Below are 21,619 nucleotides of genomic sequence, written 5' to 3' on the forward strand. Positions count from 1 at the left end.
ACTAAAATAGTATTGGGCTTCCCTGGTGGCGCAGCGGTTGGGATTCCGCCTGCCGATGCAGGGGATGCGGGTTCGTGCCCCGGTCCGGGAGGATCCCACATGCCGCGGAGCGGCTGGGCCCGTGAGCCGTGGCCGCTGAGCCTGCGCGTCCGGAGCCTGTGCTCCGCAATGGGAGAGGCCACAACAGTGAGAGGCCCGCGTACCGCAAAAAAAAATAAATAAATAAAATAAAATAAAATAGTATTATTTTTTTCTGGGCGGAAGTATGGTGTTTTTTACTTCTTTTATTTTTATTTTTACTTATGTTTTATTTTTATATTTTATTTTCTAATTTTTCTCCAGTGAACATATATTATGTAATAAATAATAATATTATTTGATAGTGATGGTAACACATTCCAGGATTAGCTAACTAGAGGTACTAACAATCAACACAATTATTCAAGTTTAGAAAATGCAATGGACAACAAGGACAAGCCAAACACTTTGGGAGTCATTGATACCACTATGCTTTATGCCTTTAACTTCTCCACAGTTAGGATTAACCTTTCTCAAGAGAGTAATTTTATTCCTAAATGTCTAGGACCAACCCAGCTGAATCTAATCTTTCTCCCCTTTCTTGGGCAAAGGACAGTGGGCCCCGAAGCTGGCCAGACTTCATTATTCCGGATCAATCAATGCCTGGAGCACCAAGGACCCCTTTTCCTGGATCAAGGTTAGAAAATGCATCGCTTTCCATCACATCACACATTCCCCCTGCAAGCTCAAAGCATTTTATATCTCCTTTATGCCAAAGTGATTTTCATCAAACTCCATGTAATAGACGAGGAAAGAACTGAAGAATAGAGTGGCTTATGATTTGTACCAGAAGAGTCAGGAATGAAAGACTCAGGAACAGAATTGAGTACACTGTGTTTTTAATCTTTCTGTTGGGATTAGAATCTCTGAATATTTTCTATAACATTGAACTTACCACCTCCCAAGACTGTATTCTATCTTTCGATGCCTTCAACTGCCTAGATGTCCTTGAGTCCTCCAGTCCCTTCATTTTATACAAAAACAAATGGCTCAATCCCCCATCCCACAAGCCAAGAAAATGTGGCTTCTTTGTTTTCTAAAACTGAATCAGTCTTCTTCACAATTTCTACACCACCGAGTAGTAAGAGACACCTACTGAAGTTAGTCCAATCTGATAAACCAACTTGGAGCCATAACTGAAAGTGTCCTAGATTAACTCAATTTCTTTTTAAATGAGCCAGTCTTTCATATTTTCTCACTTCCCCCTTTCCTCTGGAGCAGTACTGTCCGATAGAAATGTAATGTGACCCACAAATGCAAACCACACATGTAATTTTCCATTTTCTAGTAGCTGCATTAAAAAAGGAACATCAGGGCTTCCCTGGTGGCGCAGTGGTTGGGAGTCTGCCTGCCGATGCGGGGGACGCGGGTTCGTGCCCTGGTCCGGGAGGATCCCACGTGCCGCGGAGCGGCCGGGCCCGTGAGCCGTGGCCGCTGGGCCTGCGCGTCCGGAGCCTGTGCTCCGCAGCGGGAGAGGCCGCAGCAGTGAGAGGCCCGCATACCGCAAAAAAAAAAAAAAAAAAAAAAAAGGAACATCATTAAAATTTTAATGATTTTCATTAAAATGAAAATCATTTTAATAATACATTTTCTTGGGAATTCCCTGGTGGTCCAGTGGTTAGGACTCTGCGCTTTCACTGCTGAGGGCCTGGGTTCAATCCCTGGTCGGGGAACTAAGATCCTGCAAGCTACACAGCACAGCCAAAAAAATAACAATAATAATAATACATTTTCTTTCACCCGAAATACCCAAAACTATTTTCATGTCAACATGCGATCAGTCAGGACTAATTTACACACGTTTTACCACCTACTCCCCCCACCTGCACTCTCTTGTCATAGACCATCAACTTTCATCTTCTTCTTGGTCAGCTGAGGAAATTCCCCTGCATACTTTCCTCCTTTGCAAGATTGCATCTGCTCTCCTATCTTCCCTGAGGTTAAAATGACAAATAGGGGACTTCCCTGGTGGCGCAGTGGTTAAGAATCCGCCTGCCGATGCAGGGCACACGGGTTTGAGCCCTGGTCTGGGAAGATCCCACATGCCGTGGAGCAGCTAAGCCAGTGCACCACCACTGCTGAGCCTGCGCTCTAGAGCCCGCGAGCCACACCTAATGAGCCCACGTGCCACAACTACTGAAGCCCGTGCGCCTAGAGCCTGTGCTCCGCAACAAGAAGCCACCGCAATGAGAAGCCCGCACACCGCAACGAAGAGTAGCCCCCGCTCGCCGCAACTAGAGAAAGCCCGTGCGCAGCCACGAAGACCCAATGCAGCCAAAGATTAATTAATTAATTTTTTAAAATAAAATAATAAATAGGGATCAGGGAACGATGAGCTAGCTTACCAGCAGGCAGACACAAAATGAGCACATCTGTTAATGCCACATCAGCTCTTTTTTTGTTTGTTTTGTAGACACTGCCACTTATGACTCAATTTGAGCTGACTGTTTGCTAATTCCTAAGTATTTTTTTTATGTTTGTGAAGCTGCCAAACCAGATGTTCTCACCTTGTATTTCTGTGGTTATCACTTTCAACTTTATATGTATCACCGCATAGTGGACATTTTAATCTATTTGGCTGCCCTGCATCTGTTCTATGTATTTCCTTTTTGTAATAGCATCCTCGTTTCTATTGGGGGAAATCTATCTGCCTCACTGGATACAATCTGATGAGACTAGTAAACAGAGCGCCTCTTCCAAGCGTAGCCGACGAACCCTGAGTGACGACAGCCTGTTAAATTTCCGCTTCTTGGATTTGGCCATTGCTGCAGCTTGCCAAGCTCTGTCTCCCAGAGTATTCTCTAGTCTTCCCAGCTTCACACAGTTGACTGACTTGATCAGTCAACTTTTTATACTTTATCAAAATCATGATCAAAATATTAAAGTATGCAGGGCTTCCTTCCTATGTACTGAAAACAAATCAAGTGATTAAATCCCTATCACAACGTTTGATATTATCATCTTCCTTTCAGATAAGGAAGGTGAAGCACAGAAAAGTTAAATAACTTGTCTCACGTCACACAGCCAACAAGTGGCATAAACAACTAAAAGTACTGGGTACAAAATCAGGACTTATGTTGAACTGTACTGTTTCTTTGTGTAGCTGTAGACAAATGAAACATATATATAATATGTAGTCTGTTTCCCCAACTCAAATTTAAGTTCCATGAGGGCAGGACTCTGTTTAACTGTTCACGACTCTAGTCCCAGTACCTAGAACAGTGCTTGGCACATAACAAATGCTAAAAATATATTCTTTGAATGAATGAGTGTATGTATAGATGGAGCTTGCAGTCAACCGAAAAAGGTAAGTCATTAAGCACAGGAGTCATGACCAGTCCAATCTGCGTGTGCCAGGCATCTGGGAGAAGTTAAGTTTGACTGGCTTGGTAGGGCAGTAACAGATGTCAAAATTCCTGTAACAGCTACTGCCTTGTAATGCTTGCGTGACCCGTGCCCCCCTCTTTAAGACCCACTGTTATTCACTCATTCATTCCAAAACATGTGCTAAGCATTAGTATTATATCAGATGCCACGTTAGGTGCTGGGGCTAGAGAGAATATAAAAGCTAACAGGTATTAACTGTTTAGTATGTGCCAGCAGTGAACTCAGCACACGTAATGTATCGTATTAACTCTGTAATCCTTCTGGTAGCCTTTTGAGATAAATGCCATTATTCCCTCCACTTTACAGATAAAGAAATTGAGACAGAGAGAGGTTAGGTGACTCAAACAGGTTTACTGCATTAAGGATCTCAGTCTAACAAGAAAGGCAAAAAGCAAAGAAAACTTTACAATGTGGTGCAATAATTTGCTATAATGAAGTCATATATAAAGTGAAGTGGAAACATAGAAGAAGCTGCACTACATTTGTGCAGCACAAAGGATGTGTGTAGAGGAAAGTGGAGCTCGATGATGTGGAAGTGATTTCCTTTGTCAGGAAGTAGTCTGGGAACTCAATGAGCACATTTCCTACGTGTTCCCATCATTTATTCCACAGCTGCACATGCATCCACATTTCAACATTGGTCTCTGCTTCACCTGCACCTCCAAGGTAATACTGGGTGTATCTGTATCGATGTAGATTCTTCTTAAGCCGATAAATGATTTCAGAAGGGGGTACATACATTTAAAATAAAGGGTTGTCTTCATCTGTAGGTGGATCTGTTGGCACCAATGATTATTCACGGCATCATGACCCAGGGTGCCCGCCAGAAGTTGTCCAGCCTCTACATCTCTCAGTTTATCATCATGTATAGCCTTGATGGAAAGCAGTGGCGGAGTTATCAAGGGAATTCCACTGGGACCTTAATGGTATGTAATTAGTCCTTTTAAGAGAATGCATGAATCTTTTAAAGAGCTTTTGACAGACTTCAGGTACGGAACAAGCACTCATAGCTTCTACAAAGTTAACCCTCCCCAAAAAGAATTTTCCACTCATGGGCAATAGGAGTGATTATGGACACATGGACCAAAACAGTGGTAGCATCAAGGATCTCATAGGTAATAGAAATGAACAGGTGCTCTATTGAGACAAGCATGGGGTTCCTGACTGGGTGGATGGATAAGACTGTCAGTTTGCTTCTGGATATTCTAGGTTTGAAGTGACGAAAGGGCAAATGGGCTCAAACCCGTAGCTTCAGCATCGACTCTTCCCTCATTCTTGCGCCCCCTGATGAACAGCCACACATCCAGCCAACTCTTCCTTGGTAACACCTCTCCCATCTCTTCTGCTTCATTTATACAGTTGGTACTACAGCCCGAGGCCCCATCACCTCACACTTGACGTGTTATGTTACATTCCTAACTAGTCTTCTTCTGTTTCTAGTCTCTTCTCTCATAAAAGCTGCACATCATTTTGGGGATCATACTATCAGGCCCCTGCCTAAACCTTTCAACGTATCCCTCTTGTCTTCAGAATAAGGTTCCAATCCTAAAACGGCCCCACGCAAGATGACTTCTGTTGTTTGCCCCTTCAGATCCGTGTTCCTGCTTCGCTACCGCGCCTCTTCTTTTGTGAGCCTGGCACGTGTGGAATATCAGGGTATTTCTTCTCTTGCCTTCCTCCTTGTAGAGGAGTTGGCTGTAACTCTCCACTGAAGGTCATTGCTCCCCTCAAAGTGGTTTTCTCCACATGTTCCAGTTACTATCACTGAGTTGGCCGTGACCCCCGAACTTAGCGTCATAAGAAAAAACATTTTGTTTTGTTCTTGGATTCTGTGGGTCAGGACTTTGAACAGGGCACAGCAGGGATGGCCTGTCTCTCTGCTCCATAATATCTGGGGCCTCAGCTAGGAAGACGTGACAGCTGGAGGCTGGAATCATTTGGAAGCATCTTTACTTGTATGTCTGGTGGTTGGTGCTGAGTGACCTCTGGGGCTGTTGACTGAAGTAGCTTCTCCCAGCATGACCATCTCAAGGTATCTTAGGGGCTCCAGCATGACTGTCCCAGCTAGCAAGGTGGAGATGGCATCACCTTTTCTGATTTAGTCTTTTAAGTCATATAGTATCACTTCCAATACATTCTGTTGGTTATAAGCAGGTCACACACATCCACCCACGTTCAAGGGGAAGGGACGTAGACCCCACTTCTCAATGGGAGGAGTGTACAGAATTTCTGCTCATTCTGTCTACCTCATCTTCTCCTCATCCTCCCAGGCCTAGGGATGGCAGTACCCTGTCCCCACATTCTTAACTGGTACCTTATTAACCTTTCCTCAAATTATACGAATTTTACTGTTCCATGTTTCTTGCTGGAACCCTGCCTCATACAGTAATTGGTGCCAAAAGCAGCCCCAGGAAACAGACCTTCAAAATGGAATTCTAGGATTATGTTGCTAATATATTCAAGGAACGCAGGTATAATTCCTTGCTTGGGGAGAAGACTGGATGCTGAGTAACCTATGACATGTGGTGGCATCACAATTTCTCAGATTATCACCAGTGATACAATGGGATGAGCTACAGATGGTGAGGAAGACACTGGGAGATTAAATTGACAGTGGCATTTCGTTGCTATGGCAAGAAGTTTAGCCTGCCTGATTGTAGAGTGACCTGTCTTCTTTTTATGGCCCTTCCTTCTACGGCATACATAGGAAAAAAAGAAATTAAATGTTATGAATGTATGCAAAGAACACCCATGAACATACATAGAGAATCAGGATGCATCCATGGAGCTCTGGAGGAGCCTTCCATGTCCTGTGGTTATAGGCAGATACTTGGACTTAATACCAAATCTAGGAGCTGAGCATGTGAACTGCAGAGTCGCAGTGACAATTCACTGGTCAGTCCCGGCAGGCCTATTGTGCCTGAGACCAGGGATGGGCACATTTTGTGTTTAACTGGCTGCGCCGCACAGCATGCAGGACGTTAGCTCCCCGACCGGGGGTCCAACCCGTGCCTCCTGCTGTGGAAGCCTGGGGTCTTAACCACTAAAGCACCAGGGAAGTCCCGGGGTGAGTACACGTAGGCAGACATGCATGAGGCTGAGAACTGCAAACCTCCAAATTGCCCTGAGCCTCCTTTGCCTGAGGCGGCAACCCTCCAAGCAGTCATCCATGCTCTGCATACAAGTCTCTCAGTGACTACACCTTGAATGGTTGCTTCCCAAGCCAGTGGCTAGTCTCCTTAGGGCCCCTGTTTGGCCACTACAAAAGCCAGACGAGTCATGGAAAGATGACAGATCATCACAAATTTAATCAGGTGATGATGACAAACCCTGCAATTCCAGGTGTAGTATCTCCTCCGGAGCACATTAACACGGCCTCAGGCGCCTGATATGGAACTACAGACCTGGAAAATGCTTTCTTCTTCATTTCCATTGACAACCAAAATCAGAATAGATTTGCATTTATGAAGTAGGAACAAGAGCATTAGCTTTACTGTCCATGCCTCAAGGCAACGCCACTTCCCTTGTTCCTTATCATAATATAGACCCTAGGGACCCCAAACATCTTGACATCCCACAGAACACCATACTGGTCCATTACATGGATGACATCATGCTGACAGGACCTGGTAAACAGGAAATAGTAATCACTCCAAATGCCCTTGTGATTAAGACACGCACACACAGACACGCACACACAGACACATATACAAACACATAAATATCATACATTGTGTTGTCAACTAAAAGAAGAATACACAACGTGAGAGTTGTGAATCAAGTTTTATTCAGGGTCTTACTGGTGACTATAGCCTGGGAGACAGCCTCTCAGATAGCTCTGAGGACCTGCTCCAAAGGGGTCGGGGGAAGGCTAGTTTACATATGATTTTTTTGTTAAGGAATACATGCAGTCAAGCATAAATCTTGTTAAAATATTACTACTATTCACAAAGAATAGATACCTCAAGTTCACGATTATAGTGTTTTTCTACGTATGGGAAGATGCAAGAAGCAGGGTTCATTAAAATTCTTCCTGAAATGCATACTAACTACCTAATGGCCTGTTCGTCCAAAGCACAGAGCATCCTGGTATCGTCTTTAATTTCCTGTCTAAAGCACAGACCGCCTCATCCTGTTATCCCATCCATCTCTTCCTCTGAACGCCAAGTGCACTGTCCATCAGCGGCTGTGGCACATTAGTCTTTGTAGACTTGGATGGTGACCCAAGTGCTCTTTGCCCTTTTGTTTGCAGTGTGATATGTATGTATAGATACAGCTATATTAGCATGCTTATTAAATATTAGCAGACCTTGCTTCTGACTTTAATGGGAACGGATCCCATATTTTGCTGTTTAACATGCTGTTAGTTTCAAATATTTTTATCATATTTAAAGTTTCTTGATACTCCTACTTTATTTGGAATGGCTGTAGAATTTCATCAGATGCTTTCTTAGCGTCTTGGATATGATCACATTTCCTCTCTTTGCTATTGTCAGATTATACTCACACAGTGGTGGGCTGGCAAATGTTTAACAACCAGCTCTGGGGCAAAGTGGGGGGCAGTCAGCACGAAGGCCTTTATTTGTAGTGTTTGCTGATTTCCACGATGTAAATATTCCCATCACACCTGATTTCAAGCTGCCGACACAGTGTCACCGAATGCAGAGTTGGGGGCAGACGCCCACAATTGGCTCTCACAAGCCAGTCCTAGCTGGGGCTCCAGCACAACATGGCGCTGCATTCCTGGGAAAACTGCCCTTAAGTCATAGTGTGTCAGTCATTTAAAGTTGAGCTGGATCCAATTTGCTAACATTTTGTTTAGAATTTTTCTATCTGTACCAATCAATAAAGTTGTTTTACCTCTTTGGGGGGCTGTATTTATCAGGCTTTGGCATTAGAGTTATACTAACATTGAAAACAGTGTAAAAGCTTCCATCTTTTTCCATTAAACTATTGCTCTAGAATAGTTTAATTAATGTAGTAATCATCTGTTTAATGAACATTGGATGGAAAAGCCACTGTGCCTCATTTAGTGGTAGATACTTGAACTATCTTTTCCGTTCCTTATCTGATTACTGGCATTCTCATTTTCTGTTACCTATAGTTAATTGCTGTAAATTAAAGTTCTATCTCCCTTCCCACGCCATATAGCTTTACCTACATACACACATGTATCTCTATTTTTCCCCCTTTATCAGAGTTGGTGAGTGTTTAGTCTATTGTATTTTAGTGTATTTAGTGTATTGTATTTTCAAAGAATCAACTCTTGGTCTTAAAATCAAACATAGATTTGAAGGTGTTGTTTTCTAATTCATTAATTGCTGTTAAAAATTTTTTAAATTCACTTTCATTTATTTTCTCGTTTCTTAGAATCTGGAGTTAAATGACTAGTTCATTTATTTTCAGTCTTTCTCGTTCCGTGACAAAGATAAAATAGTTATTAACTCCATTCATGTGGGTCATCCCTTTAACACTTATTGAGTAACTGCTATGTTCTAGGCTCTAGAGCCCATGGACTTGGACTACAGCCCGCTTTTGCATGGACTGTGTGTTAAGAACGGTTTTTACATGTTTAAAGTTTCAAAAACAAACAAACAAGGAAGATTACTGGGTGTGAAAAGACTGAAATATTTCCCTCTCCTCCTTTACAGAAAGTGTTTGTGGACTGGTTGTCTAGTCTAATGGCAGCAGAGATGCCTAGACGGTTCACATTAACCAGAACCCTTCTATCCCAGAGCTTTTTGCCCAATTTACACATTTCAGTCTTAGTCATCTTCCTCCAGTATAGCGGTTCTCAAATGATTTAATATCTTTGTACCGTTTACATACAAAATATTTTTTCATAAGCAACATTTCTCGTCATAGAAGTCCCTTATAAAGCAGAGCCCAAGCACCCTTTCAGGATCATTGCTTCACTGCCACTATTTTCAATATTTCATAATATTCTGAATGTTAATTTTGCATTGTCAATGAACATTTCAATGATACAGATCTTTCCCTCTGGTTTTCAAGTTAAAAAGAAGACTAATCATGTCCTGTCAACATAAGTTGATATATAGCAAGAGATTTCTGTCAAAGTCACTGAAATCTGGCCTTGACCCAGCTCTCCATGCTATGAAGTTTCTGAGGGAGATACATAAATGAACCAATGGCAAACGGAAAAAAATCTTTAGCGTTTTCTATAGTTATACTTGTATGCCCAATACCAGGCTCTCTGGTAATCCGTCCCCCCACCTCCTCAGAGCAAGGAGTTTAGACCAGAGGTCTAAGGAGGCTTTTCCTTGCGCCCAAACCCAAATGCTGTCACCAGCCACGGTCCATAATTCCTAAGCATTCTTGTCCTAAGGACAATAAGGAAGGCGGCCAGGGCTGCAGCAGAAAAAGCAAAGGCACAAGGGAGCATATGCACCCTTACCACTTTGGCAACAAGCTGGACCAGGCTTTCCGGGCGCGGAAAGACCCTTCCTGGCAGCCAAGTGAGAGCACAGGAAGGGTGGCTGAATCTGTCTCAAATGGGCCTCCCCTACATTTCCTTAGCCACTGCTTCCACACTGCTGAAATACAAGTAGAAAAGAATACCCTAAAAGCCCCGTCCATTTGGGGACACTTAACTCATAGTGACAACACTCCACATATTCCCCCTCCCCCCCAAATACGCAAAATCAAGATCTGTTCCCAAACTGTGTCCTTAAATCTCACCTCAAAAGATTAGTGCTGTCTGTCTACAACTTCAGCCTAAAGGATGCGTTTTCCCAAGCCGAATGAATGAGAATGAGGTTATATTCTGAAGAGTCCCTACCATCACTCTCAACACTAAAGAAAATAAAATTGAATTTGAGAAAAGAGCTAAGTCGGTTTGCATGCAACGTTTGGACCAAAAAGCCCTGGAAAGTTAGTGTTTAAAAATGGAACGCCATCCTGCTTTGGGGGAACAAGGGCACAGTCTGGCATACACACGATCACACAATACCAAAGCAGCATGCTGATTTTACCTATAACTAAGATTTGTAGAAGGATCCGCACTACAGATAAAAGCTGCCACGTGGATTACCCGTACCTCTCGAAATGGAGCCAGACCTGAAAACTCCAATGCACATCTGACACCTCTGCTCTGGAGCCCACCCCGCCCTCACCCTCACCCCCACTCCCACCCCGCTCTGCACCGAACACATTGGCGCTGCAGCTGAGAGAAAGGACCACATCGCAAATAACCTCTGTAGATTCATAGGCACACTGTCCATCTCGAATGAACGAATCCATCTTGGAGCTAAAAGGGAGCTAGCTATCTGCTTCTGCATGCCGCCTCCTGCCACGTAGATAAGCTATTCCCATTTTACAGATGAGGTAAATCCGAACCACAAGCTAGTAGGGTCAGAATGTCTTTATCATGGACTGAGGGCTGTAGTGCTGAGTGCAATGATTCCCACGAACACGTACGGGGCGCATGAAACACAGGGGGAACTGGGCAATCACGCAGGCGGACATCGAAATACGCTAAGCAATCAGAGTCACCGTGAAAAAATCATGCAGCTTAAGTAGCGAGCCAGAGCTGTGCAAATTAATCCTCAGTCGGAAAGAGGGACGCGAGGGGAGGGGAGCCTTGCGGGGGAAGAGGGGTGGGTGGGGACAGTTGGGTGAAAACAGAGTGAGGAAAGGGGGCGGAAGGGACTCTCATGGTTCTGTTGCAGTTTCTGGGGAAGAGAATCGGAGACTGTACTCCGATTCTACCATATGGGGTTTTTTTTCTGCCACTATTGTGGAAACAACGTAACTTGCAGTCAACCACATTCCTCTGGCGACAACAGGGGTAAAAGATACACTGCAAAGGCAGAAGCGCCGGGTCAACGCCTCTTGTGTCCCCGTAAACGCGCAGACGGGTGCGTGAGGTTCGGGGACAGGCACAAAGTCGCTGGGAGTGACTCATCAGATCCCCTGGCCCGACGGCGAGATGGTTTCCTGCAGAACGAGGTGCAGGAGGTGGTTCTGCTCGGCGCTCAACAGGGGCCACATCTCCACCTGCAGCGACTTGACGGCCTCCGTGTCCTTCTCGTGGGTGGCCATGACCAGGGACTGCAGCAGCAGGAAGAGCTCCTCGGGGAGTGGGCCGCCGCCGCCGTCCTGCCCGTGGCCGCCGAAGGCCTCCCAGGAGTACTTCTCCAGGGTGTGCGCGTGCTCCGGCAGGAGCTTGGCGGGCGGCGGCTGCAAGAGCAGCAGCAGCAGCACGCGGGACACCTCGCAGCGGACCAGCACGTCGGCGAAGGCGCCCAGCGCGGCGACGGAGGGCGCGGCCGCGGACCCCGCGCCGGGCGGGAGCAGCGCGAGCGGTGCGGCGGAGGCTGCGCCGGCCCCGGGCTGCGGCCCCGGCGGCTTGGGCTGCGGCGGCGGCCCCGGCGGCGGCCCCGGGTGGCCGCCGTGCTCCCGCGCCAGGCGCTGCATGCGCGTGAAGAGCGTCAGGGCGCCGCTGTAGTCTCGCGCCAGCAGCTGGCAGGACGCGGCGTCGCCGAGAGCCTGCAGGGCGGCCAGGGGCAGCTGGGGCAGCTGCAGCTGCGCGGCGCGTTGGAAGTGGCCGGCGGCGGCGGCCGGCTGGCCCAGGTCGCGCAGGGCGGCCGCCAGCTCGAGGCAGAGCGCGGCGGCGGCAGCCGGCTGGCCTAGCTCCAGGTGCAGGCGCACGGCGGCGCCCAGGGCGGCGGCGGCGGCCTGCAGCGGCTCCCCGTAGGCGGCGGGGCAGGCCAAGCGCTGGCGCGCGTCGCGCTCCTGCCGCAGGAAGAGGCGCGCGGCCTCGGTCAGCGCCAGCGCCTCCCCGGGCCCGTGGAAGAGCGCCTGCTGGCAGCGGGCCACGGCCAGCTGGCACCAGGCCGCGTACGGCAGGCACTCCTGGGCGCGCAGCTCGCGCCCCAGCTGGCCGAACTGCTCGCCGGCCTCCGCCACGTTCGGCTTCCGCAGGAACCGCTTCTTCAGCTTGTTGCACACCTGGCGGTAGCGCGCCAGGAAGTCCCCGGCTTCAGGCCCGGGGCCCGCACCGCCGCCCAGACCGGCCGCTGAAGCCGCCATGTTCGCCGCTTAGGCACTTCCGGGCGCGCTGACGCAAGTGGGCGCACGTGCTGGGCGACGGCGGCGGGCCCTGCGTCTGGCTCCGGCCCACCGCGCGACCGCGCCGGCTCGGCCGCCTGGAGCTCTCGTCCCCCTGGTGATGTGCAAACTAGCAAGCGGGGAGGCCCGGCGGGGACTGGCTGCGGGTGGCGTAGGCAAATCGGGGGCCCTTAGGCGGGGCCGGGCCCGCCGTCCGGTGTTCGGTGAGCAGACCAACGGTGCTGGGGCGGGGCCTGGCTGGGCGCCCCCCGTGCTAGGTAACAGCTTTTTTTATTTAAAAAGTTATTTATTTTATTTATTTACTTTGGGCAGTGTTGGGTCTTTGTTGCTGTGCAGGGCCTTTCTCTAGTTGGCGGTGAGCGGGGGCTACTCTTCCTTGCGGTGCGCGGCTTCTCATTGCAGTGGCTTCTCTTGTTGTGGAGCACGGCTTCTAGGCGCTCGGGCTTCAGTAGTTCTGGCTCTCGGGCTCTAGAGCGCAGGCTCAGTGGTTGTGGCGCATGGCCTTCCTTGCTCCGCAGCATGTGGGATCTTCCCAGACCAGGGCTCCAACCGGTAGGTGACAGCTTGTTTACGGAGGTTGCCAAGCAGGGCATCTCTGGGCATCTTTAGGGGAACACAACCAAGAACTCTTGACCCCGCGTGACCCTAATTCCGACTCTGCCTGTGTGTGGATTGTGTCCCGCCCACCCCATCCCCATCACGCGTCAATCTTCCCGTCAAAGGCCCTGCCCCATGGGAGTCCATGTCAAGTGCCGGGTCCACCCACCCCTGCATCCCGCACCCAGGGCGGTCGGTCGCCTTGGCACCTTCACCCTATCACGACCCCGCTCTCACGGTGTCGAGCGCCGCCGCAAGGAACCCCTTCCCTCTGGGGACTTTGGCCTGGCTCTGATTTGCTCAGAGCCGGCAGGTTGTCCGGCCTCGCCCCAGGCCCCAGTCCGCCCCCACCCCCGCCGCAGCCAGCCTCTCCCACCCAGGGCCACCCCATGCACCGTCACCGTGAGAGAGCGCTCCTCTCTGTCTGTCACCCCCGGCTCCACTCCCCCACCCCCAACTCGGGCCAGACCCCCGCCCCCATCCCTCTGACGAGGGGTGTCCCACCACCACCACCTCCCACGCCAAGTGAGTGAAGCACGCGCAGGGGGTCTCTTGAAGCACTTTATTGACTTGCAATGACTGTGCCCAAGGCGGCGGGCAGGCCGGGGCCGCCTGGGCTGTGTGGCGGTCGGTCGGTGAGCGGGCCTGGTGCCTGAAGGCCGCGCCCCCGGCACCCCCCGCCGGGGGCCGGGGACCCAGGCGTCGTTGGGCAGCTGGTGCTGGGCCGGGGCCACCTGGGAGATGGTGCTAGTCGTGAAGAAGTCGCTGAGCAGCGCGTTGCTGCGGGCCGCCACGTCCACCAGCTCCGGCGTGAGGCGCCTCCTGCCGCTGTTCTGGGCCTCATGGCCCGCCAGCTCCAGGACCCTGGCCGTCCGGTACTGGATGACGGCCACTGGGTAGACGGGTGCGGACGAGCTCAGGCGCTGCACGTAGTGGCCCTCCCGCAGGAGGCGCTCCATGTGGCTCACCGAGAAGGACAGCTCGGCTCGGGCGGTGCGCGAGCGGCGACCGGGTGACCCTCGACGGCCCCTCTTCCCCGGCATGCTGGCCGTTGGGCGCGCTTTCTGCGACGGCCTCGCTCTGCGGTGCGCCGGGATGAGGTGCGGTCGGTTGTGCCTGCTGGAACCAACATCTCAAGACAGCCGGTGTTCTCAGGCCCCTACTCCGTATCCTAGCGACCGCAGGCCGGGCCCTCATTAGTCGGGGAGCACGCCCCGTAACACGTAGACCCCGTGAGGTCACTGCTTTCCCATAACCCCTCCCCCACCCCACCTCACCCTCACCCCCACCCCCACGGCCCGGGTCCTGGGCCTGCCAAGAAATGGCGCTGGCAGGATCCTGCTCGCCGTGCTCGCTGGACCCTCCCTCTCTCTGGTGGAACTCTCACTGTCCACCGGACGGGAACTGTGTACAGAGAAGGCAGCTAATGGCGGACCATCCGGGGGCACCAAGTATACACTGGCGGTGCTGGGGTACCGTCATGACTATATACCTACTTCCAAATGAATAATATTCCTGGCTGAATAATATTCCAGTGCATGGCTAGACCACACATGTTGTGTATCCGCTCAGCAGCTGATGTACATTTGGGTGACTTCCACCTTGTGCCTGTTGGGCATAGTGCTGCGGTGAACATTCCTGTGCAGGGTTCTGTTTGAACACCTGTTTTCAGCTCATTTGGGTTTACAACCCATGGGATAGATCTATGGGTTTATTTCTGGACTTGTAGTTCTACTCCACTGATCTATGTGTCTATCCTTACGCTAGTAGTACCACATAGTTTTGATAATAGTAGTACCACCAAGTTTTGAAATAGGGAAGTGTGAGTCCTCCAACTTTTTTCTTCTTTTCCAAGATTATTTTGGCTATTCAAGGTCACTTGAAATTCCGTATGCATTTATGTTTTGGCTTTTACACTTCTGTAAAACAGAGCATTGCGATTTCCATAGAGATTTCATTAGATCTCTAGACAACTTTGCTTGGGATTGCCATCTTAAAAATATTAAGTCTTCCAGGCCACAAAATCTGCTATCTTTCCCCCTTATTTTTTTTTAAGGTCATCATTAATTTCTTTCAGCAGTACTTTGTAGTTTTCGGTGCACAAGGCTTGCACCTCCTTGGCTAAATTTATCCCTGTGTATTTTATTCCTTTTGATGTTGTCTGAAATAGAACTGTTGTCAATTTCATTTTGGAATTTTTTTTCAGTGCTAGGATATGGAAACACAACAGATTTTTGTGTGTTGATCTTGTATACTGCAACTTGGTTGAATTTGTTTGTTAACTCTGTGTTTTGTGGATTCTTTAGGGTTTCCTGTACAGAAGAGCATGTCATCTGAGAACAGAAGTAGTTTAACTTCCTTTCCAACTTGGATGCTTTTCATTTCTTTTTCTTGTCTCATTGCTCTGACTATGACTTCCATTACAGTCTTGAGTAGAAGCACTGAAAGCAAGCATTCTTCTCTTGTTCCTGATGTTAGGGGAAATGCTTCCAGTCTTCCACCATTGCCTGTGACATTAGCTAGTGTATTTCATAAAAGCCTTTTATTTTGTTGAGGAATTTCCCTTCTATTCTTAGTTTGCTGGGTGTTTTCTTTTTTGTTTTTGTTTTAATCATGAAAAGTTGTTGGATTTTGTTGAATGCTTTTTCTGCATCAACTAAGATGATCATGAGGGTGTTTTCCCCCTTCATTTTTTTTTTTTTTTTTTTTGGTGGTACGTGGGCATCTCACTGTCGTGGCCTCTCCCGTTGCGGAGCACAGGCTCCGGACGCACAGGCTCAGCGGCCATGGCTCACGGGCCCAGCCACTCTGCGACATGCGGGATCCTCCCAGACCGGGGCATGAACCCGTGCCCCCTGCATCGGCAGGCGGACTCTCAACCACTGCGCCACCAGGGAAGCCCTCCCCCTTCATTTTATCAATGTGGTTTTGATTAATCAGTTTTCTTATGTTGAGCCATTCTTGCATTCCTGGGATAATTCCTATTTGGACATGGAATGTAATATTTATAATATGCTGCTGGATTCAGCTTGCTAGAATTCTTCTGAGGATTTTTGCATCTGTATTCATAAGGGCTATTGGTCTGTAATTTTCTTTCTTCTGGTATATATGTCTGGCTTTGGTATCAAGGTAATGCTGGCCCTATAGTATGAGTTAGGATGTTTTTCCTCCTTTTCTATCTTTTGGAAGAGTTTGGGAAAGGATTGGCATTAATTCTTTAAACATTTATTAGAATTCACCAGTGAAGCCACCTAGCACATAGTTTCTGGCACATAATACATGGAATCTAGGATTTGTGTAGTCATTAACTATTTGCTGAATTAATACATTGTCTTCCTGAGAAGGTATCTAATCAAGACATAATAATTGAGTTAAAAATGAAGCAGATCTGTTTATCAAAAATAATGCTGTGCCTACAGATTGTCATACTGAGTGAAGTAAGTCAGAGTAAGACAAATACATGATATCACTTATATGTGAAATCACAAAAAAAGTGTACAAGTGAACTTATGTATAAAACAGAAGTAGAGTCACAGATGTAGAAAACAAACTTATGGTTACCACGGGGGTAAGGGGGGGATAAATTGGGAGATCGGGATAGATGTACACACTACTATATAATAAATAGATAACTAATAAGGACCTACTGTATAGCACAGGGAACTCTACTCAATACTCTGTAATGACCTATGTGGGAAAAGAATCTAAAAAGAGTGGATACATGTATGTGTATAACTGATTTACTTTGCTGTACAGCAGAAACTAACAACATTGTAAATAAACTATACTCCTCCAATAGAAATATTTTTAAATGCTGTGATTTCTGGGGCAATGCTATACATTTATTAACATTTTTTATCCCATAGGAAGAAAAAATTGTTACATGGAAGAACAATTTTTTTAATTCCCCATAATACTATAACTCTGATGTCTGATTATATAACAGCCATACATTGATTTCTGTTCTCGTGTATTCAAGCAGATACAGAATCCCAGGTGTTTTATGAGAGAGGATTTTCAACTTTCTTTTTACTATATACCATGATTTAAATCTAGGCCTTTTGAATTGGAATTACTACCATATTTCTCAAACTGTGTTCCTTATTCCTTAAATATGTCATGTACTTTTCTGTAGAACCTAGACATGTCAAGTTCCTAAACCCCAGAAGTTGGATATTAACGTGTGTCTCATGAATTCATACACAAGGAATCATTAATTAATGCCCCACAGTACACACCCACCCCCCCACACACACACATTATTGGAAGATCGTTCTGAGACCAGTATGGTAAGCTGCCTACTCCTAGTTCCCTTTCACAGCTGCAGCTGACTCTGCCCTAAGCTAGTGTTTCTCAAACTTCATGGTTTGATTCAGTAGATCTGGAATAGGGCTCAAGATGTTGCATGTCTAATTGCTCCCAGGTGATTCTAATACAGCTGGTCTGTGGGCCACACTGGATTAGCAAAGGCCTAAGTGGCTTCCGCAACTTTGATGAATGACCGTTTTACAGGACCCCAAAGTAGACTACTTAACCTGCTCAGACCTAATCTCCCTTGTTCCATTCTTCTCCCTGTGATTTTCTCCTTCGCATATTACATTCTAACATCTGGCTAGCCAGAATGGTTTTATTTGAATGTTTGGTGCTGTTGAGAAATGCACAGAGCAAATTAGAAGAAAGATATGATTGTGGGAGGAATTGCTTCTTATTCTTTCTTCACTTTACATGTATCTGTGCTAATACCTCCCTACAGGTCTTCTTTGGCAATGTGGATTCATCTGGGATAAAACACAATATTTTTGACCCTCCAATTATTGCTCGGTATGTCCGTTTGCACCCAACGCATTACAGCATCCGCAGCACTCTTCGCATGGAGTTGATGGGCTGTGATTTAAACAGTAAGTGTCAAGGCATCCCATGTCCTTAGCTCTCCCAACCATGTAGGATGACTAACCATCCTAGTTTTTCCGAGACTGGGGGGATTTCCCAGGACACAGAACTATCAATGCTAAAACCAGTACAGTCCTGGGCAAACCCATGACTTGGTCATCCTAACCATGGGATTCCTTCCCAAGGGGCAGCCACCTCCTCCACTACTATGAGCAAGGCAAATCAAAGTCCAACAGAGCTGAGCAGAGCTGACCAGAAAATAGGGGGCATCTTAACAATAACATGCAAAAGTTAGTGCCTGGGAAATGACTTCGTGATGACAGTAGCCCTAGAACATATCAGTGGAGACAGGCCAACAGAACCTCAGCTGCAACTTGTTCTTGTGATTACATTGTTCTTTCATTTCTCTGAGGTTGCAACATGGCCCTGGGAATGGAGAGTAAAGCAATATCAGATGCACAGATTACTGCCTCATCCCACTTAAGCAATGTGTTTGCCACCTGGTCTCCTTCACAAGCCCGACTTCACCTCCAAGGGAGGACTAATGCCTGGAGACCCCGGGTAAGAGGGAACAAATTTGCCATAAAACTGATGCAGAAGGAGTAGTGGTTGGGAAAGAATAGGGTAAAGCTCTCGACTGTTTCTTCAGTTACGCCTCTCACCTGGTTGTTCCCACAGAGTGTCAAGGAAAGTTGACTGCACAGAAAACCCCACTGATATTTACTTAGTGGGTGTGCCATGTGAATTCACACAGCATTCATTGGGGGAAATGATCCCTAATTGAACCTCCTAGAAACAGAATATCTATATGTAGTACTGGGCTAATATTTGTCAAAGAATTGGAGTGGCTGAAATCTAGTTTTACAGAGAAATATCAACAAAGCAAAGGGTCATAGTTATGTACAGTTCATTGGGCAGAGTTCTTTTCTGGAACCACTCAGTTTGTGATTTTCAATCACTGACTAGCTTGGGGAAATGGATGGAGTTAATGGTCTCCGTTCCTCCAGGAGCTTATTTTAAACAAAATAGGTTGTATAACACATTGCCAAACTTTTAATACTCTAGTCAGTCTGTATATTACTCATATATTCATTCAGCAAACCTTTACTGGGCCCCTATTAAGTGGCTAACCCTGGGGATACAGAGATGAATCATGAAAAATTTCGGCCCTCAATTTGCTTCGAGTCTAATAAGGGAGACTGACAAACAGATAATTAATATTCAGAGTGATAAGTGCTGTGATATGATTAAGAAAGGATTTGGGGATTTCTGGGAGCAAATAGTGACCAAAAAGATACTACTCTAACTAACTTCCTTAGGCAAATAATCGAAAAGAGTGGCTGCAAGTGGACTTCCAGAAGACAATGAGAGTCACAGGAATAACCACCCAGGGGGTGAAATCTCTGCTTACCAGCATGTATGTGAAGGAGTTCCTCATATCCAGTAGTCAAGATGGCCATAACTGGACTCTGTTGCTTCAGAATGGCATAGTAAAGGTACGCTAATCTCACAGGAAAGGCACAAAGCCTGTCTTAGAGCTTGACATTTAGAAACATAACAAGGTTGATATATGACCAGACTTTCAGGATAAACTTTACTGAGTATCTATAGTAATAGGACACTATGAAAGGCATTCTGGGAGGACACAGTGACTCCAAGCAAGAATGTATCATCCCAGGAAAGAGCAGAGTAGAGCCAAAATCTGCTTATCCTCATAGAGTTGATGTCATTCAGGATGGTGGCCCTTACCGATCTCTCTAGCATAGTCTCTTGCTACTTGCTCCTTTGCTTTCTAAGCTCCACCCATACTAAGAAACCCTCAAGTCCCTAAAAACAGCATGTTCTTTCCCACACTAGGCTTTTATATGTACTGTTTCTTCTACCTAGAACATTTTTTCTAGGTACTTCTTAATGACCCTTTCACCTGGTGCATTCTTCAAGTCTCAGGTAAACATCATCTCCTCCAAGAAGAATTCCTTGTTCCCTCAAGGCTGGATTAAACATTTTTGCTTCTTACAGTTTAGTGAACCAGAGTACTGATAATGTATGTTCTAGAGGACATTCCCAAAAGGGCATATCTCTGATACATGCTGTAACATGCATGGCTAAATTAATTAGAACAGACATAAAAGGACAAATATTGTATAATTCCACTTATATGAGTATATTAGTCAGGGTTCTCCAGAGAAACAGAACCAATTGACGCACATGATTATGGAGGCCGACAAGTCTCAAGATCTGCAGGGTGAGTCAGCAAGCTGGAGACCCAGGAGAGCCAATGGCATAAGTTTCAGTCTGAGTGTGAAGGTCTGGGAATGAAGAGAGCCAGTGATGTAGCTCCTGTCTGAACCCAGGAAGTGCCAATATTTGAGTTTGAGCCCAAAGGCTAGAAAAAAAAAAACCAATGTCCCAATTCAAATGGGCCATGCAAAAAGAATTCTCTCTTACTCAGAGGAGGGTCAGCCTTTTTGTTCTATTCAGACCTTCAACTGATTGCATAACGCTCACTTGCGCTCACTTGCTTTGCTTTGGGGACGGCAATCTGCTGTACTCACTCTACTATTTAAATGTTAATCTCATCCAAAAACATCCTCACCAACACACCCAGAATAATGTTTGACCAAATATCTGGACACTGTATGGCCTAGACAAGTTGACACATAAAATTAACAATTACAATGAGACTGAAAGTCGAATAGAGGTTACCGGAGGCTGGGAGCTGGGGAGAATGGAGAGTTATTGTTTGATGGAGACAGAGTTTCACTTTTGTTTTTGTTTTTATTTTTTGGTTTTTTGTTTTGTTTTGTTTTGGCTGCGCTGCGGGGCTTGTGGGATGCGGGATCTTCGTTCCCTGCCCAGTGATTGAACCCGTGTCCTCAGCAGTGAGAGCACAGAGTCCGAACCACTGAAGCACCAGGGAATTCCCCAGTTTCAGTTTTGCAAGATGAAGCGTTTTGGAGATGGTTGGTGGTGATAGTTGCACAACATTGTGAATGTACATGTTATGTACTTGTTGTCAAACGTCCTTGTACGCTTAAAAACAGTTAAAATGTTAAAATATATGTTATGTATATATTACCAAAATTTTAAAAAGGCTATAGCACTGATAGTACACACTTCTTAATGCACTGCTACACTCAATGAAGAAAGGGGACTCTCCATCCTCCTCACCACCAACAGCAAAAAAACAAAACAAAGAAACAAACAAAAAATGAGCTTTTATTTTAAAATAATGAGCTTAAATCAGAGCAAAGAGAGGTGAAAAATGAGAAAATGTAAAATGGAGGAACTTTCCTAAAGGGAAATGCTTATATTAGTGTTGTTCTCAGGAGACCAAGCTTTGAGCAAAATGCAAGAATGGAATGTGAGACTTCTGCATTAAGTAGTGAAACGCAGAAAGTAGCAGAACTAGTTGCAGATAAGTAGCACCAGCTGGCTTCTAGAAGAATGATTTCTCTAGAGAAAAAGCATTCCCAGTTTAGGTCTCCAGGATTCCTACATATTAAAATGATAAGATCATAAACATAGATCAGCAAACATAAAAGATAACAAGCCAACTTGACTACAAATGGGCAGA

At 46.6% G+C, this 21,619-nt stretch overlaps 3 protein-coding genes across 5 annotated transcripts in view; 1 reads left to right on the forward strand and 2 right to left on the reverse strand.

Moving 5' to 3' along the window:
- F8 (coagulation factor VIII) overlaps nucleotides 1–21,619 on the forward strand; it is a 105,221-nt gene that overhangs the window by 74,548 nt on the left and 9,054 nt on the right. Inside the window, exons 21-25 of one of the 3 annotated variants that reach the window (XM_059051295.2) lie at nucleotides 630–715; nucleotides 4,236–4,391; nucleotides 17,906–18,050; nucleotides 18,455–18,603; nucleotides 19,362–19,538. In XM_059051295.2, coding sequence (XP_058907278.1) covers nucleotides 630–715; nucleotides 4,236–4,391; nucleotides 17,906–18,050; nucleotides 18,455–18,603; nucleotides 19,362–19,538 — 713 coding nt within the window. Of the gene's footprint in view, nucleotides 1–629; nucleotides 716–4,235; nucleotides 4,392–5,056; nucleotides 5,334–17,905; nucleotides 18,051–18,454; nucleotides 18,604–19,361; nucleotides 19,539–21,619 lie in introns of those variants that run through there. The other 2 variants (XM_067023634.1, XM_067023635.1) reach the window with 2 other exon arrangements.
- Nucleotides 7,230–12,540, reverse strand: F8A1 (coagulation factor VIII associated 1). Its single transcript, XM_067023636.1, has one exon. It carries the CDS (start codon nucleotides 12,514–12,516, stop codon nucleotides 11,389–11,391), a length of 1,128 nt encoding a protein of 375 aa, XP_066879737.1. The 5' UTR covers nucleotides 12,517–12,540; the 3' UTR covers nucleotides 7,230–11,388.
- On the reverse strand, nucleotides 12,526–14,195 carry H2AB1 (H2A.B variant histone 1). Its single transcript, XM_059050552.2, has 2 exons — nucleotides 13,805–14,195; nucleotides 12,526–12,695 (listed from the first exon to the last, which is right to left on the reverse strand). Exons 1-2 carry the CDS (start codon nucleotides 14,193–14,195, stop codon nucleotides 12,526–12,528), a joined length of 561 nt encoding a protein of 186 aa, XP_058906535.1.

This window comes from Kogia breviceps, chromosome X, assembly GCF_026419965.1.
Source record: "Kogia breviceps isolate mKogBre1 chromosome X, mKogBre1 haplotype 1, whole genome shotgun sequence".
Classification (NCBI taxonomy): domain Eukaryota; kingdom Metazoa; phylum Chordata; class Mammalia; order Artiodactyla; family Physeteridae; genus Kogia; species Kogia breviceps.

Excerpts from the sequence above, each read along its gene's own strand:
- F8A1 (XM_067023636.1), bottom strand. The coding sequence starts at position 12,516 with ATGGCGGCTTCAGCGGCCGGTCTGGGCGGCGGTGCGGGCCCCGGGCCT.
- H2AB1 (XM_059050552.2), bottom strand. The coding sequence starts at position 14,195 with ATGCCGGGGAAGAGGGGCCGTCGAGGGTCACCCGGTCGCCGCTCGCGC. Across the intron at positions 12,696-13,804 it reads GCCGGGGGCGCGGCCTTCAG|CCAGTCCCCGCCGGGCCTCC; the intron begins GCACCAGGCCCG and ends CGCCACCCGCAG.